The 16,702-nt window shown below is 39.4% G+C and overlaps 1 protein-coding gene across 1 annotated transcript; it reads right to left on the reverse strand.

Moving 5' to 3' along the window:
• Positions 1 to 457: 457 nt before the first annotated feature.
• LOC119010193 (ras-related protein Rab-5C-like) lies at positions 458 to 4,975 on the reverse strand. Its single transcript, XM_037082162.1, has 6 exons — positions 4,819 to 4,975; positions 3,611 to 3,977; positions 2,954 to 3,105; positions 2,657 to 2,779; positions 2,436 to 2,529; positions 458 to 1,419 (listed from the first exon to the last, which is right to left on the reverse strand). The coding sequence occupies exons 2-6, from the start codon at positions 3,777 to 3,779 to the stop codon at positions 1,292 to 1,294; spliced, it is 666 nt and encodes a 221-aa protein (XP_036938057.1). The 5' UTR covers positions 3,780 to 3,977; positions 4,819 to 4,975; the 3' UTR covers positions 458 to 1,291.
• Between the last annotated feature and the right edge of the window lie 11,727 nt (positions 4,976 to 16,702).

Raw genomic sequence — 16,702 nt, forward strand, 5'->3', positions numbered from 1 at the left:
ATATGCAGAAGTCCAAGACCTGTTAACCTTTAACCTTTAACCTTTAACGTGTGAAATTGGTTGAGTTACCCTTCATGTAAAATGTTATCATTGAAATCAATACAATGTAAATTTAAAGAAATAAACTCAATAACAGAATGTTTTTTCTGATTCCAATTTATAATCCAAAAGAGAATTAGCTTGACATGAATCAAGAGTCTTTGGCGACATGGTCACTGCTTTTTCACGTTACGTCCAGAAGAAAAAGAAATCATTGTCTTATTTTTGTAGTAACAATCTTAAAACACTGTTTCTGCTCATAGTGGCTTTACTGCTTCTTACACCAAATCAGGCCAGAATGGTTTGAACCCACCATGCAATGAACCTCTACTGCCAACAGACATCAAAACACTCCAACAAAAACTCATTAGAAATGTCCTCCGTACCATACCAGAGCAAAACAACTCAAAAACAAACAGAATCTTGCATGTTATTTATTATTACTTTTTAGATTTACAAGTTATTTTCACATTTCTTTGTTGTTTTTTTTTTATATAAAAGGCTAACAACTCTCTGGTGTTACAGGTATCAATACACAATGAATGCAAACAACTGCATTTGTTGGACAGTTAAGAAACATCTTCAGATGTGTAGCCTATTAAATCATGACCAGCTTCAATAAGCAAAGTCTAGCGTTTTTCTTATAAATGCGTCATGTCACGTCAGGTCCTTAAAAAGAACGAAATGCTGCGATCTACACTGCAATACAACAACAATCCTTTTAGATTAATTGCTCTCTCCTTTGCAAATTCAGCATTAATAGTCGGGTATTTGTATCTTTCATAATGATGATCAATGTTGAGGGAAATGACGAGAGTAGAAAAGTAAACTGACAATATAAATGTATGAGTATGTACTAATTACATAAACACACATAACACAGACACATTCACACAAAGAGGGAAAATGGCAAAAGCATCACCCTTCAAAAAAAAAAAAATTATTTAAGACAGAATTCAATCAACTGAGACAGGCTGAAGATGAACAGGGAGGTAGATAGATACACAGGAGGGGGAAAGACAGAAGAGAAGTAGTGAGGGATCTTGGTAATTCCCTCTAGCTTATGATTCTTTTAAAAAAAAATGTTCCTTAAATCAAAGAGGATCCAGATAATCTCATCTGTAATCTCAGTTTAAGTGCAGGGGTGGCGAGTGGCTCTGCCCTCTCCTGCCTCTCTGGGTTTTTAGCTACGTGCTGTCCTTACAACGATGTTCAGGTGCTCACTCTCTCTAAGTTCATTGTTTTGTACTTGCTAATTGCCTCCGCCGCAGCACTGCCCGCTGCGCCCCTGAGGAGCAGCTTCTTGTAGATCCACTCCTGTCCTGGTCCGACCACCTTGTCCGGTTCCTCCCTGGGGGTCACTCTTCGGTAGCTTCTTTGCTAAAAGGGACAGAAACACAGATGCTGAAACGGAGCAGATCTAACTGAGGAAACAAAGTTTACACTGGTCTATTCAATGAAGCATCCATCTGTTTTTCCAGCAGTTGTCACAGGAAAAAAAATCATTGGCGTCATTTTTTTTAGTAATTTGTGCTGTTAAATGAGCTAATTAGCTGATAGTGTAAAAGCTGAGACATAAGCTGGTTTGATTTGATTGTTTCCGGCCGATCTCTACAGTGTTGACTGCCAAACAAACGCACAATGCTGTCAGTGCTGAGTATCTGAACCGTATAAACAGAAGTTGCAGGTTACCGTGGCTGCCAGTTAAAATGTAGCATCCACAGTTAGCAGCAAGCAAGCAGCTGTTTTGTATTTTAGTATCTACACGTAATTAATTCATTCCCTCACGTCACACAAGCAGCGCTTTCTGATTTAATCAGTCTGACACCTTTTTAAAAAGGTAGATATAGGCTGAGACAAGTTTGCGCCTTTCCTCTATCATACTCACAAGTTCTCCTTCAAGACTAAGCGAGACACAGTTCTGCTACTCTATTTAAATCAGTCTCTTCAGGGCTGTGTGGTGGAACACAGGCCTATGTGGTCAGGTGCAAGTGCTATGCAGAAAATGATTAGTGCCATGCATGAAATTACCACAGTGTCAGATTTAGCCTGCTGCTCTTGATTTAAGTGAAGGGCACAGATGTGTAAACTGTGCACACTGATAATTGCATTAAAGCACAAATTACTAATAAACACCAATTATTATTTTTTCCCCATGACACCTGCTACACCCCATACTGTTTTGATTGTTTATCAACTGACTTTGCTTTCTCCCACCATCCAACAGTACCTATTCAGTTCATATCTGGTCAGAAAAGCTGTGGCAGTTTTATCGTTTGTGTGTAATTAATCCTGTCTGGAGAAATAAGGGGGTGGTAAACTAAGCCACAGCCTGAAATATCAATTTTAGGGAGCAGTGGAATTAAATATTTGACTGAACAGAACGATGCACTTACCGATAGCCATGAAAATTTCATTGACATTCATGGCGGTCTTGGCCGAGGTTTCCATGAAGAGAAGACTGTTGTCATCAGCGTATGTTTGTGCCTCCTAAGAATGTAGATATTGAGAGTAATATTAGACATTTACTGTGCTGACAGCTTTAATCAAAACAAAGCAGATTACCAATATCTTGAATCATTGTCCTGTACACGCAAAGTTGATTTATACTTCATACCTGAAGATCTACAGCTCTCTTATTTGCAATGTCTGCCTTGTTTCCAGCCAGAGCGATCACTATGTTGGGACTGGCTTGTCTCTGCAGCTCCTTCACCCAGTTTTTCGCTCGTGCAAAAGTGTCCTATCGAGCAACAGAACTTTATTAATTTTGCTCAAACAGGGTGTATTCACACGACAACTTTTGGCATTTGCACCTCAGCACAACTGAAACTGAAAGTAACAACAAAACTGTTTGAGCAAGAGTTTATTATGTTGCAACTGACTGATAGGTCCCCGTCTGTTGCCCTGCACATACTGTGTTGGTGATGTCGTAGACCACGATGGCTGCCTGAGCGCCTCTGTAGTACATCGGAGCCAGGCTGTGGTAGCGCTCTTGACCCGCTGTGTCCCAGATCTCAAACTTCACAGTGGTGTCGTCCAGACAGACAGTCTGAGTGAGGAAGGCAGCTGAGGAGAGTGGGACAACACAGATCAGTGGAATGATGATGCATTAGTCCAAAGTCCATGCTCCGGAGAGATTACGTTCATGTTTTCACCAAGGCTGTAGTCAAACCACTTCAAATTAACTCAGACAAAGACTCCATGTCACACAAACAAAGAGCTGCACTGACTGGTCTATCAAAAGAAAATTAATCGCCAACTATTTTCTTAGTCAAATACTTTCTGGTTGCAGCTTCTTATATATCTTTTGATAGTATGAACAGATAGATGAAAAGTTTGGGGTTTTTCAGTTGTTGGTTGAACACAAGAAGCACTTTGAAGACATCACTTTGGGCTCTGAAAAACATATTTGACATTTCCTGGGCTTATCAATTAGTCTTGCAAAAATATTGATATATTTCAAACAATATTCATCCTCTATGTACACAGCAACACAATCTAATTACTAAGACAACCAAACCCCTTAAAATTAAATCCTTTAAAAGTCTAGAAATACATGTTTGTCTCTTACCTCCGATGGTGCTCTCCTGGAATTCGTGAAACTGGCCTTTGACGAAGCGCAGCACTAAGCTGGACTTGCCCACCGCCGACTCCCCCAGCAGCACCAGTTTGAACTGGCAGATTTTGTTTGCTACTGCGGCGCCATTAGGCCTGGTTGCTCCTCCACCGCGCCCAGCCATTGACAGAGACAGAGACAGGGACGGAGACTGTTGTGGATGAGATGGCCTGAGAAGGACTGAAACTGCAGGTTAACGAGGTTGAAGATGGGAGTCTGGACAAACAGGCACCAATGGTGAGCGAGGTCAGGAACCAAACTCCTGGGGGGGAGAAACGGATCAGGAGGGCAGTGATGGAGTGATCCGAGTGGGCTGGTCCACCTGAAAGAATTAAAACATGAAAAATCAGTGGATCGACTACTGAGAACACAAAACAATACTATAGAGTAAAACAGTCATCTTAGAGATTTGCGGGTCTGCAGTAATAATTCAATAGTTGTGTATAATACCTGTTTATTATTTATTATCATTAATCACCTGAATACATACAAAAAAGGACAAAAATTGCCATTCATTTGATAAATGATTAGTCGTTTCTCAAGAAAATAAAGCAGAACATTAGCTTGCTCCAGTTTGTCAAATGTGAGGAGTTGGTGTCTCATATATGAAACTGAAATTGTCTTTACTCTACATTTTCCATCAGTTTTGGACTGATTTCTTCTTCTTTATTTCATTACACAAATAAAGTGCTTATCAAGATCCTGTTTTCAACTCAAAACATTCGCCAAGTAACATTTATTTCATGTCAGTTGTCAGGGCAGTGCATTTCACCAGTCACCTATCTACCTAATCCCATCAGCAATAGTGTCTTAAGAAGTTCTGGCACTGGACAGTTTAAAAGTTGATTATATAACGTTAAATTACCTGACACACAGCTTTGATTACATTACCCTTCAACTGACATCTGTTTGTAGGTAACATCGGGGTCTGATCAACAAATTCAAGAGAATAGATCACAAGTACAGAATATTAACCTGAGGCTAAACTGTTTACATCACAACACCGGCTACACCTGCCGATCTTTACTTAAAACAGGGCCAGCTGTAAGCTAGCTACGAGGCTAAAGCTCGCCTGGAACAGCAACGGGGCGAGTTAGCAATGCTAACCTCGGCTAACATGAAATAATACTGACAGGAAACCAATAACACGTTGACGCTCTTACCAATAGCGAAAGACTATGTCCACTCCGCCTTACGAATGGTGAGTTATAACCGTGTTGCTCCTGGTTAACGACCTTTTCTCCTAAAACACTTTCAGGTTCAGTAAATTATACGCTTCCGCCTTGTGGAACCAAAACACTTCCCGGATTGGTGCGTCACGTGATGCAGTGTCACAACCAATCAAATGGCCGAAAAGTGAGTCGTCAGAAGCAGGGCCAACTGAGCCGACACAAAAATCTTCATCTTCTTCATCTTCATTTTCTTCTTCTTCTTCTTCTTCTTCTTCTTCTTCTTCTTCTTCTTCTTCTTCTTCTTCTTCGATATCTGTTCCCTTTATATAACATATAATTGATAAATTCAGCATGTAATAAATGATGACATCGGCTTTTTTCCAGAAATTTTATTGATGTTAAAGATGGTTGTAGGAAAAATAAAATTGATATTTGAGACTTTCCTTTAAATTGAATTATTATAACCCTAAAACATAGTGATGACATCAAACATTTCTCTCTATCTTTGCTTTCTTTGCTTCCAACATAATAAAATGTTTATCTGAAGAGGAAGGAAGGAGAAACTGATGAATGTATAGATTATCATTATGACAAAATCACTTATAGTCACATCAGCAAAATACACAAAATCCTTTTTACTCATTTCAGCCTCTCTCCTACCACAAGGTGGAGCAGCTTGATAGAGACAGAGAAAACTCAGCATGACCTGTGTGTGATCAGATCAGATATTCTGAACTAAAAGAAGTGTGTCTCAGGATCTTCAACTTCTGGGCGATGTATTACTGTGTATTACTGTATTACTGCCGATGACATGAAATTACACATTGTTAGAAGCATAACCTTCAGTTTCACAACAGGATGAGGTGCAAGACAGGTACTGTAAGTGTCATATCAGAGTGAGATTCTGATGAGGCACAGAGGTTGTGTGTCATATCCTCTCTCTCTCTCTCCTATGTTCTCTCTCTAAATGTGCAGGACCTTTATCGTTTCAGGGTCTTTTTAGACAACAATATCAAATATTTGTTTACAAAAAAACATAAAAGTCAAGTTCAATCAAGTTGAAAAACGGCAAAAGTAGTGAATATATCAGTTAATTGGGATATGAAGGTGTAATGCTGTTATAAAGAAAAGCTAAAATGTGCGTATAAAGTGATAAAGCACAAAGGTTGACATTGTTCATCTTTTTTATTACAATGCTCAAGTGCACAACATGTGAGAGTAGATTATTCAGTTAATGAAAGATGTGCTGTGTTGTGCTCATTTGTTGCACAGATCAGTGCGGCAGCATGTGACGGAGATGCGAACACCTGGACGATTCAGCTCCGTGCATCTGTCTGATTCCATACAATCCTTTGAGTAGAAGATGGCTGCGAAAAACACGGGAAAGGACAGGATGGATTATCAAACAACGCCTTCAAGTTGTGACTCTGGATTTCTCCTGGTGGCGCTTTTTTTTTTTGATCACTCTAGTGTTTGATTTGTTAATCAGCAGCCAGCACTTACTGGATCCAGTCAGGCTGATGCTGGCACAGACTTCAGTTAAGCTGCTGCAGGTCTTCACAGGGCTCGAACACCGATTAACGCCGCCGCAGTTACATGTCAAGGCCGCACCTGGGAAAAAAAGGAATGAAGTTCAACTGTGTTGTACAAACTAGCGCTGGATTTGGCTGCCGCATTTTCATTTAGCTCTAAAATCTGCTCATCAATCAGACACAATGGGAACACAGCATCTCAAAGAAGGACTCATTCAACTTTGGTCAACCAGACTACAGGGTTGTTGTGTTTCCTGTGCATTAGCTCTCACCCTGAGTGACAACCAACGACACCAGAAGGGCAAGAATCACAGTCTTCATGTTTTCACACCAGCCTCTGTGTAAACAAAGCAGGAGAAATCAAATTCCACCATTTGCAGGACAGTGTTGTCATTAATCCAAGTGTTTAAAATCCTCAAAAATATCCCACCTGGTAAATTGTGCCGCTGCACTTTTGATACTTCGTATGTGTAGCTTCCTTTTTATTTGAACTTGTTCAGAAATCGATGCGAACCCAGTGTATCATTAACTCTGAAGTTGTCTACTGGGGTTTTCAACACAGACAGAGAGGTTTAACTAAGGTCAAACACTGATGCTTGCAAAACCCAGTTTGACTTGTATGAATTCCTTTTTATTTGTCATTTACAAGGACTCGATGCTGACAGCTTTAGATAGCAGAGAGCATTTGATCCAGTGCCAGTTTATAGTCTGCTCTACATAATCAGAATAGATAACAGTTTGGAACAGGCTCACCTTAAATGCATCACATCTTTCACAGTTTTGTGCACTGGTGTCCCACAACATACAGTTGGTTCCTTTTTGATTTTTGTCACCCCACCACTGTGTGAAGCACAAGATGTCCAGTTGCCCTCACACCTAGAAAGTGTTTCCCACAATGTTGAGAAAAAAAGATGACTTTTATGTGCTCTGTGTAATTTTATTCCTCATTTCATTAGAATAACAACAGATCACACAAAATTACAAATGATCTTCAAACATTAGAAAAGATCAGTTGTAAGGTTCATTATTGACTTTGGATTTTTTTTTAAAAAGCCACTGTAGGTGGACCTTGTGCTTGACTTTTGGCTGTTTCTCTATATCATCTACACAAGCAAACATATTCAATTATTTTACTTCTCTCCACAGGTTATGGAAGTTGCCTGCAGAAACTTTAAATGAATATGGGTTCTTGTACCGAAATTATCTTGCATTTTGTTGATTCATCACTTGTTTTACTGGCTGCTCTGACTATTTGCTCTGTGTTTTATGCAAGTGCAATGATGGCCTGAGCCAGTGGAGAAAGTAGGGGCGGCTGTGGCCTCGGGGTACTGAGACCTCGAAGAAGCACGGACTGTCCGAGCCCACACAGTCCTAAAAAAAAAAGATATGATCAGCCGAGCAATTAAAATCACTGGTGTGGGTGTATACCACGGACGTGCAGGGGCCTTTCATGATTACAGTGCAAACGACACAGAGATTCTTCTTTTACTTCGTCGCATGCTGCACGGTGCTCATTTTGCTCAGTTGCACAGATCGGTGCTGCAGCACGTGGCGAAATAGTAGGGTGGATAATGCAACCCGAGGCAGTCATCTAATCCAGACATGCAACCCTTCACTATCCTGGCAGCTGTGAGAACATGGAAAAAAAAGACAAGATGGATGGAAGATGAAATGTTTCCACTGACAGTTATGACTTTGAAATGGTTTTTTTGTTCCTTAGTGTTTTTCCCAGCTGGGCAGTTCACCGGTGGAGCGGTTTATACTTACAGGAGCCACTGACGAGGATCTTGGCACAGACAGGATCAGTACCGTGGACGCAGGTCTCCACGGGGCCCGTACATGTCGTCTGCTGGCAGTGACATATCAGGGCGTCACCTGGAAAACCAAAATGAAAAAAAAAAGAAGAAGAAAGACATCATATTTGACTGATGTACTGTGACATTCCACAAACATGATTCAAAGACTCTCGTGTCACCCAGCCAGTTTTGAGAAGGATATGATTTAATTTAAGAGACCCTGTGAGGCCCTGTGCATTAACTCACCCTCGCTGACCGCCAACGACACCAGGAGAGCAAGAATCACAGTCTTCATGGTTTCACGCCACACGCTGTTCAAATAAAGCAAAAGAAAATGAGTGCCATGCTTTACCACAGATCAATGGCAGCTGATATGTTTACAAAAGTAGAGATACCCCACCTGCTGAATCGCTCCACTGGAGTTTTGATCCCTCAAATGTGTCTTGCCAGACGGGCGACTTCCTTTATAATCTGTATTTGTTGAGCAATCGCTTCAAAAATTCTAAAATTGTTATCTGGGTTTGGTTTTCTGTCATGAAGACAAAAATGCAAAAAAAAAACTAAAAAAAACCCAAAAAACCCCCCAAACACATGGACAGATAAAAACAGATGACACAGGTGGTGTGACTCCCACGCTGTGCACGATAAACCATATTCCCACAGCGGCCATTTTCTGGAGGGACATGAGGCCATGTTACACGTTAAAACAGCATGGTGACCCGTTAGCTAGCGCTAGCATATCGTTGAATAGATTCAGTGTGTTTCACTTCCAGGATTAAATGAATGTGTCCAGGATGTGTGGTAATATTTAGGGCCCGAGCAGGGAACCTGCGAGGACCCTATTGTTTTTGAAGCGATTCTTTTTTTTTTTCTTCGGACGAAATGATTGCATTTTTCACTGCCTGGACATACCCAAAAACTCACCAAACTTGGAATATAAGTCACACCTGGTGAAAAATTTTATAATCTATTGTCGTCCTGAATTTCCACCACTAGGTGGCACTGTTATTAAGCACAGCGCGTTTTGGCTTATAACTCCCATATACTTTGTCGCACATTCAAATTCCTTATATCCACGCGTTCAGTGAAGTGGGCTGAGTCTCGTGGTATAGGCCACGCCCATTGCGACAAATGAAAAAGCTACTTTTTCGAACTCCTCCTAGGCAATTTGACCAATTGGCATTAAATTTTGTGTGAAGCATCTATGGACCCCCCTGACAAAAAGTTATCAAAAGAATTTTGATAGTCCTTAAAACGGCCGAAATATAAAACAACAAATTCCTGCATATTGTGTTGAAAGCAGACAATCTTGCACATCTAAACAAAATACGGTCTGATTATCACGTAAATGTTCATAATTGTGTTCCATGGACTGATGAGGCTCTGTGTAAAATTTGGTGCAAATCGGCCAATAGATGGCGATCTGGTCGCAGTCTGATTAGTTTGAATGGAAAGTAAATGGGAAAATCTTAAAATCCTCTTCAAAACTCATCAACTTTCAACCTCTTCTTGTGCTTCATGCTTTGAGCTACAGATACCATTCCACCTTTTAAAGAGTCGGAAGACCTTGAACTGTTGGGCATGTATTCAGTTTTTAAAAATCTCTTACGGTTTCCAAACCATCACAGTTTTAGTTTTATAGATTTTTAGGCCTTCTTCTGATTTTATAATGGGTGTGTATTGCGTGAGCTAGAGTGCGTGACATCATCGCCAGAGTGTAGAGCAGCTGGAAGAACTGGAGAAAAAATTCTCTTCAGCTACTGGACGATGATACTTTCAGCTTCTTCCTGAAACTATTTCGTTGCATTATGCCTCATGTGGACAAGTAATTAAATTAAATGTGAACGATGACTTCATGGGGTGATGTCACAGAAAGGGGCGGGACACTTGTACATATTATGTTTATAGGAATCTGTTTCTTACCTTTTTATTATGTTGTTTATTTTGTACTATGATTATTCTTTATTGTTAAATTGAACTGTCCTTATGCTGCTGTGACACACAGATATCCCCATTTGCAGGATGAATAAAAGAGTTCTGATTCTGATTCTGATCACGATCCATGGGAACTGCATGAGAAAGTCAGTGATGTAATATTCCAATCAGCCATAAATAAGAAAATGTTTCTAATATTTTATCACATTATGTTTGTGTTGGAGGCTGGACAAGCTGCAAGGAGCCATTTTATCTTATTTTCTGTGGGTTTTTTTTGAAGTTTTTATTTCAGTTTTTTAGGAGAATGCTGCCACATTGTCTTGCATTTGAAGCTCCAGAAATGTTTTGTGGACCACAAAACTTCACCTGACTTTCAGTCAGCTTGGGGGTGAGTAGATAAAGAGTGAACTTTCCTTTTTGGTTGAACTTTTAACTTACTTAGTTTCACTGTTGCAGAGACATTATTTCCTGATAAACTTCAGTGGGAGAACACATTGCTTGATCACCACAGTCCTCATCATCAGCACAGTTATCATCACAGACAAACAGTGGAGGAGTTCTGGATGAGCAGAGTTCAGATCCAGAATGACAGCAGTGTAGGAGACCGTGTCCCTCATCTTATTCCAGATGTTGAAGCTCAGGTTGCCCAGATGTTTGGCCTGGTCTATCAGAGCTCCTGAGACCAGCTGTGGATCCTCCAGCAGGAGGCGCTGCTGGACTCTCTTCCTTGTAGTTCTGCAGGATTGAGACGTCTTCAGCTGTCTGATCCTCCTCTGTGGCTCTGACTGTGAAAGTGCCGCTATTTCTCTGATCAGAGCAGAGATCCTGGCCTCCTCTTCCTCTTGTAGAAACTGATGAAGCTCTTAAACTGCTCTTTGATCTGCGCCTCTGTGTGTCGGGCCTGGACCTTGATGCCTTCTGCTGTTTGATCTCAGTTTCCTTTAACTTGTTCAAAGACCTTTAGGTTCTCCTGTAAGGGCTTCAGGGACTTCTGGAGCTCTTATTTAAGACCCTGTGCAGCTTCATCGATAGGTCTGAATCTGTGGTTGCTGTGCGTCTTTGAGACGAGACGCACCGACTCATCTGCAGACAGAAGAGTTTTTCTTTAAATAAGTTAAATAAGACACAAAAAAAACACATACAGTTTAGTGTATTTTTTTAAGTACATTATGGAGCAATACACATTATTTTACCATAAATTATGTTCAGTTAACTATACATCTTTTTATTTTAACCTGGTGAGCTTGTTGTGGAATAATTAGATGGTACAGATAATAATGCAAATTATACCTACAGAGTTCATTGTACATATTTATTATGTTGTGAGAGTGTTTCTTATATTTTTGCTGTCATATAACCTGTCAGGTAGTTTTTAATTTCTTTTTTCTTTGCAGTGTTTCTGAAGCAGTTAAAAGACAAACGTATCTGTACATATCTTTAATGTGAGGCTTCTGAGGAATGTGGACATTTTTACAATCTCATACCGTTAAACACTAAAGAACACACTGTCCTCCGTCCCTCCTCCATTTCTTCTCCTTTGTTTTCAGGTGTTTCACCTTTTGTTTTGTGATTCGTATCTCAGCAGGCTGGACTGAACTTTACTGTGACTCTCAACTGCCTGTGTGGTAAATCATCAAAATCATAATGAAACTAAATATGTAAACTGTTTTTAAAGGTGCTCTAAAAATAAATACATTATACATATTATTATTTTTATAAATAAGGTCAATGAGACATACATCCTGGTCATGTGCCGCCCTCATCACCTCAAATGTTGACCGACAAACAGAGATGACATCATGTCAGCTCTGTCACTTAAATCCTGTCCTAGCAGCTGAACATTTAAGGTCAAAGAACCACACACTAGATTATTTAAAATATTGCTCCTTACAAAAATAAATATTAACATAATAAATTAAAAGTAAACCACTGTCAAGGTTTATATGTTAACTGTGAGAGCAGTTTAGATGTTGTACGTTTGTCCCCCTTGTAAAGCTTAATAAAACAGCTAAATAATAATAATAATAATAATAATAATCACTTAATAATTGAGAATGATATGACATAACTTCCTGTGACTGTCTCCAGTCATTGCCGTTATTTTGCAATTCTTTCTCGGTGGGTGGGGCTGCAGTTCTGTACAGTAATGACATCACATGTTGGGAACAAAAACAACGTTTAGAGGTAAAATAAGACTTGAAGACTTTAACATGTGGCCCACACTTAAGTCAGACCCACCCAAGTGAAACTGTCACAGGCAGAGGGAAGCAGTTGATGAGGCTTGTCAGCAGCACATCGACTCTGTAACATCAGACAGGATCTGATGATGACTAAAGTCCAGAGGAAGTCGACACTCGTCCAGAATGTCAAAGATGAACACAACCTGCACATTCCTGCTTAAGTTTCAATAAAAGAAGTGATGAACAAGTTGCAACAAGCTGTACTGTTTCCCTTTCAGCACATTCAGCTCTCTGAAAGTGAATGGAAATGTGAACTGTATGTTCTGGTTCACTTTGTCTGCAGTTATTCTGCAACACTTTCTCCATGGGCGAGGATGCGATTCTGTATACAATAACATAACACAGTTGGAATAAAAACAAAGTTGAGAGGTGAAATAAGACTTTAAACAACATTTAGATGTGAAGGTGTGAACATGTGGCCTACATTTAAGACATTAAATGTCCCCCACAAGAGCTAAACGGTGTTGACAAGAAGCACCAGTCACATAAGTCATTTCAGTCACACAGTTACAAAGTAAATGTCTTTATTTTGATTCCATTTGGTTACAAAGAAAAAAATATCGAAAATATTCTTCATTACATATTTTTAAATGTTTTCTCATTTGATTTTTTTTCAAATTAGTACATTTCTGCTCACCAGGTCTCATCTTCTATTTGTTATTAGTAAGTACTCAGTTTAAAAAACCAAGCTTCTCGTACAGGATGAGTAGGTCGGTAGCTGCCTAATTGTTTCCATCTTCTCTTCTTTAATAAAAGCAAAATGCCAATAAAAAACAGGGGAGTTTGTAGAAAGATGATGTGAATTAAGTGAACAAACTGAACCAGGTCTGTTTCACAAGAGACTCATTTGATGCTTCATCACAGACGGACAGAAACCAAAGAGTCTATTTTGATGAGGATGTTCGGGAGTCTCACAGTCTGAGAACAACATGTCAGTCCAAAAAACTTGATTTACAGGAAATCAGGATTCATTTCAGGAAACCGTCGTCCAACTCGTCCTCAGCAGCCTGTTCCTCTGCCCACAACTTTCAGCGCCTGGCTGCTCTCGTTCTGGAGAAACGAGCAGTGAACTGCAGATATATCAGCCATGTTTGATCCCCCTCGTGAAGTACAGGTTCAGGCTCCTGTGGCGGCTCATCTTGGTGATTCGTCCTTTCAACTGTCCATCACCTGCAAGATGAGAAAGAAGAGCAGTGGTAGTTTCACGTCTCTTGTGCAGGTTTTGTGTCTATTTGTGGAAGTTTTTAGTGAATTTGTGGAGGTTTGAGTATATTTGTGAAGGTTTGTGTATTTGCGGAGGTTTTGTGTTGATTTGTGGAAGTTTTTAGTGAATTAATGGAAATTTTTAATGAATTTGTATAAGTTTTTTGTGGATTTGTGGAGGTTTGAGTGTATTTGTGGAGGTTTTGTGTATATTTGTGGAAGTTTTTAGTGAATTTATGGAAATTTTTAGTGAATTTGTTAAAGTTTTTCTGGATTTGTGGAGGTTTGAGTGTATTTGTGGAGGTTTTGTGTATGTTTGTGGAAGTTTTAGTGAATTTATGGACTTTTTGTGTATTTGTGGAGGTTTTGTGTATATTTGTGGAAGTTTTAGTGAATTTATGGAAATTTTTTGTGAATTTATGGACGTTTTGTGTATTTGTGGAGGTTTGAGTGTATTTGTGGAGGTTTTGTGTATATTTGTGGAAGTTTTTAGTGAATTTATGGAAATTTTTTGTGAATTTGTTTAAGTTTTTTCTGGATTTGTGGAGGTTTGAGTGTATTTGTGGAGGTTTTGTGTATATTTGTGGAAGTTTTAGTGAATTTATGGACTTTTTGTGTATTTGTGGAGGTTTGAGTGTATTTGTGGAGGTTTTGTGTCTATTTGTAGAAGTTTTTTATGAATTTATGGAAATTTTTAGTGAATTTGTTTAAGTTTTTTCTGGATTTGTGGAGGTTTGAGTGTATTTGTGGAGGTATTGTGTATATTTGTGGAAGTTTTTAGTGAATTTATGGAAATTTTTAGTGAATTTGTTAAAGTTTTTTGTGGAGGTTTGAGTATATTTGAGAATGTTTTGTGTATTTGTGGAGGTTTTAGTGAATTTATGGACGTTTTGTGGATTTGTGGAGGTTTGACTGTATTTGTGGAGGTATTGTGTATATTTGTGGAAGTTTTTAGTGAATTTATGGAAATTTTTAGTGAATTTGTTAAAGTTTTTTGTGGAGGTTTGAGTATATTTGAGAATGTTTTGTGTATTTGTGGAGGTTTTGTTTGTATTTGTGGAAGTTTTTAACCTTTTTTGGGAGGTTTTGAGTGTGTCTGTAAAAAGCAGTTAACACGTGTAAACACTGAGAGCCACAACATTAGAACCAGTGACAGGTGAAATAAATAACATGGATCATTGTGTTCCAATGTCATGTTCGGCTGTGAAACTATGGGTCCCAGCATTCGTGTGGATGTCTCTTTGACAAACACCAGTCACCCAAACACAGCTGCAGACCAAGTACACCCTCTCATGGCAGCAGCACTCCTTGGTGGCAGTGCGCCCCCTGCAGGACAACGCGCCTGCAACGCTGCAAAAACTGCTCAGGAACGACCCGAGGAACGTGGGAAAGAGCTCAAGGTGTCAATATGACCTCCAGATTCCCCAGATCTCAATCCAGCTGAGCTTCCACTGGATGCAGTCAGAGCCAAGAACAATCCATGGGGGCCCCAACATGGATGGCAGTTGGTTCTGGCGCATCCAGCAGATGCTCAGCTGAAGTGGGATCTGGACAATGAGGAGACCAGTTTGAGGCCTTGGGTTCTTTGCCATGAGGGGGTGCAGTTGGTTTGAACGGTGTTTGGGTGGCTGTGTTTGTCAAAGAGAATCCACAGAAATGACAGAACTCAAAGTTTCCCAGCAGAACATTTGATTGTAACAAGATGATCAATGCTCACTTCACTTGTCACTTGTTTTAATGTTTCAACTGAACAGTGTGTGTATATATATATATATATATATATATATATATATATATATATATATATAGATAGATATATATATATATATATATATATATATATATATATATATGTTAAATAATTTTCATATTTTGCATAAATTTAGTTTTAACTATATTATTCATACTTTCACAGTACTTTGTCTGACAGCTTTAGTTACTAGTTACTTTGTCGATTCATATCAATATTAAACATTTGCTGATGAAACATGATATATTATTATAGATTAAGTTAATCAGCATTAAAAGCAGAAAGTTGAGATCTTAGAGAGGCCATGTGAGACAAGCCAGTGTCCTGCATTATGGAGGACAATTATTAATTAATTGATATATTGCATGATGCCGGCATACTTATAAAGCAATTCTGTACAAAGACAGCTGCTTTTTGAGTCTCATTCTCAGGTCATCAAATAAAGCACTTTGTGAGCTATTAACAGGACTCATAGAGAGTCAAGCTGTTAACAGTGAGAAGACATGTATTTTCAATTACATTTTATTTCAAGATACATTTTTTATATACATTTTTTGTGATTATCCAGTGGCTGTAAAAACTCTCCTTGAATCCTATGGGTTTTGAGGTGGGACTTAAGTCTGGTCTGGTTGGTCAGTTCACACAAGCCTGACCACAAACAACTGGATTGCTATTACTGAACTTTGGTGCCTGGAACTCTACAGTGGCGAACTGGCTATTGTAGCTTACGACACTCAACATTGTTTAGCTAACAATGTTAGCCTGAAAAGCTTCATACCACGATGTTTTCGCCAGCAGAACAACAACTTCCGAGGGTTCATAAAGCTTATCAAGCACTCTCTGAGCACACAGTTGCGCGCTCAAGTGCACATGTACAAGAACTTAAAACAAACCTTCAATACACTAAGAAGGGTGCAAAATAACTAACAACCACTCAAGCTGTTTGTAGCTATCAGTTCACAAGACAACAACTCCAAAGGCTTCATAAAGCTTATCAAGCACTCTCTGAGCACACAGTTGCGCGCTCAAGTGCACATGTACAAGAAATTAAAACAAACCTTCAATACACTCCGAAGGGTGCAAAATAACTAACAACCGCTCAAGCTGTTCCTAGCTATCAGTTCACAAGACAACAACTCCAAAGGCTTCATAAAGCTTATCAAGCACTCTCTGAGCACACAGTTGCGCGCTCAAGTGCACATGTACAAGAACTAAAAACAAACCTTCAATACACTCAGAAGTACTCAGACAAATTAACAACCTCTCAAAGTATCTGTAGCTATCATTTCACTACATCTCTACCATTAACATGACAACAACAACAACAACTGCTTCCAAAGAAAAAATGTCACCACAACACATTCAGATCGTTATCAGTGGTCTGCTGGGCATTAAGGCCGAGGGCCCTGTAACAGCTTT

Source organism: Acanthopagrus latus, chromosome 20 (genome assembly GCF_904848185.1).
Source record: "Acanthopagrus latus isolate v.2019 chromosome 20, fAcaLat1.1, whole genome shotgun sequence".
Classification (NCBI taxonomy): Eukaryota; Metazoa; Chordata; class Actinopteri; order Spariformes; family Sparidae; genus Acanthopagrus; species Acanthopagrus latus.

Excerpts from the sequence above, each read along its gene's own strand:
- LOC119010193 (XM_037082162.1), bottom strand. The coding sequence starts at position 3,779 with ATGGCTGGGCGCGGTGGAGGAGCAACCAGGCCTAATGGCGCCGCAGTA. Across the intron at positions 2,780-2,953 it reads TCTACGACATCACCAACACA|GACACTTTTGCACGAGCGAA; the intron begins GTATGTGCAGGG and ends GTTGCTCGATAG. Across the intron at positions 1,420-2,435 it reads TGAAATTTTCATGGCTATCG|CAAAGAAGCTACCGAAGAGT; the intron begins GTAAGTGCATCG and ends TGTCCCTTTTAG.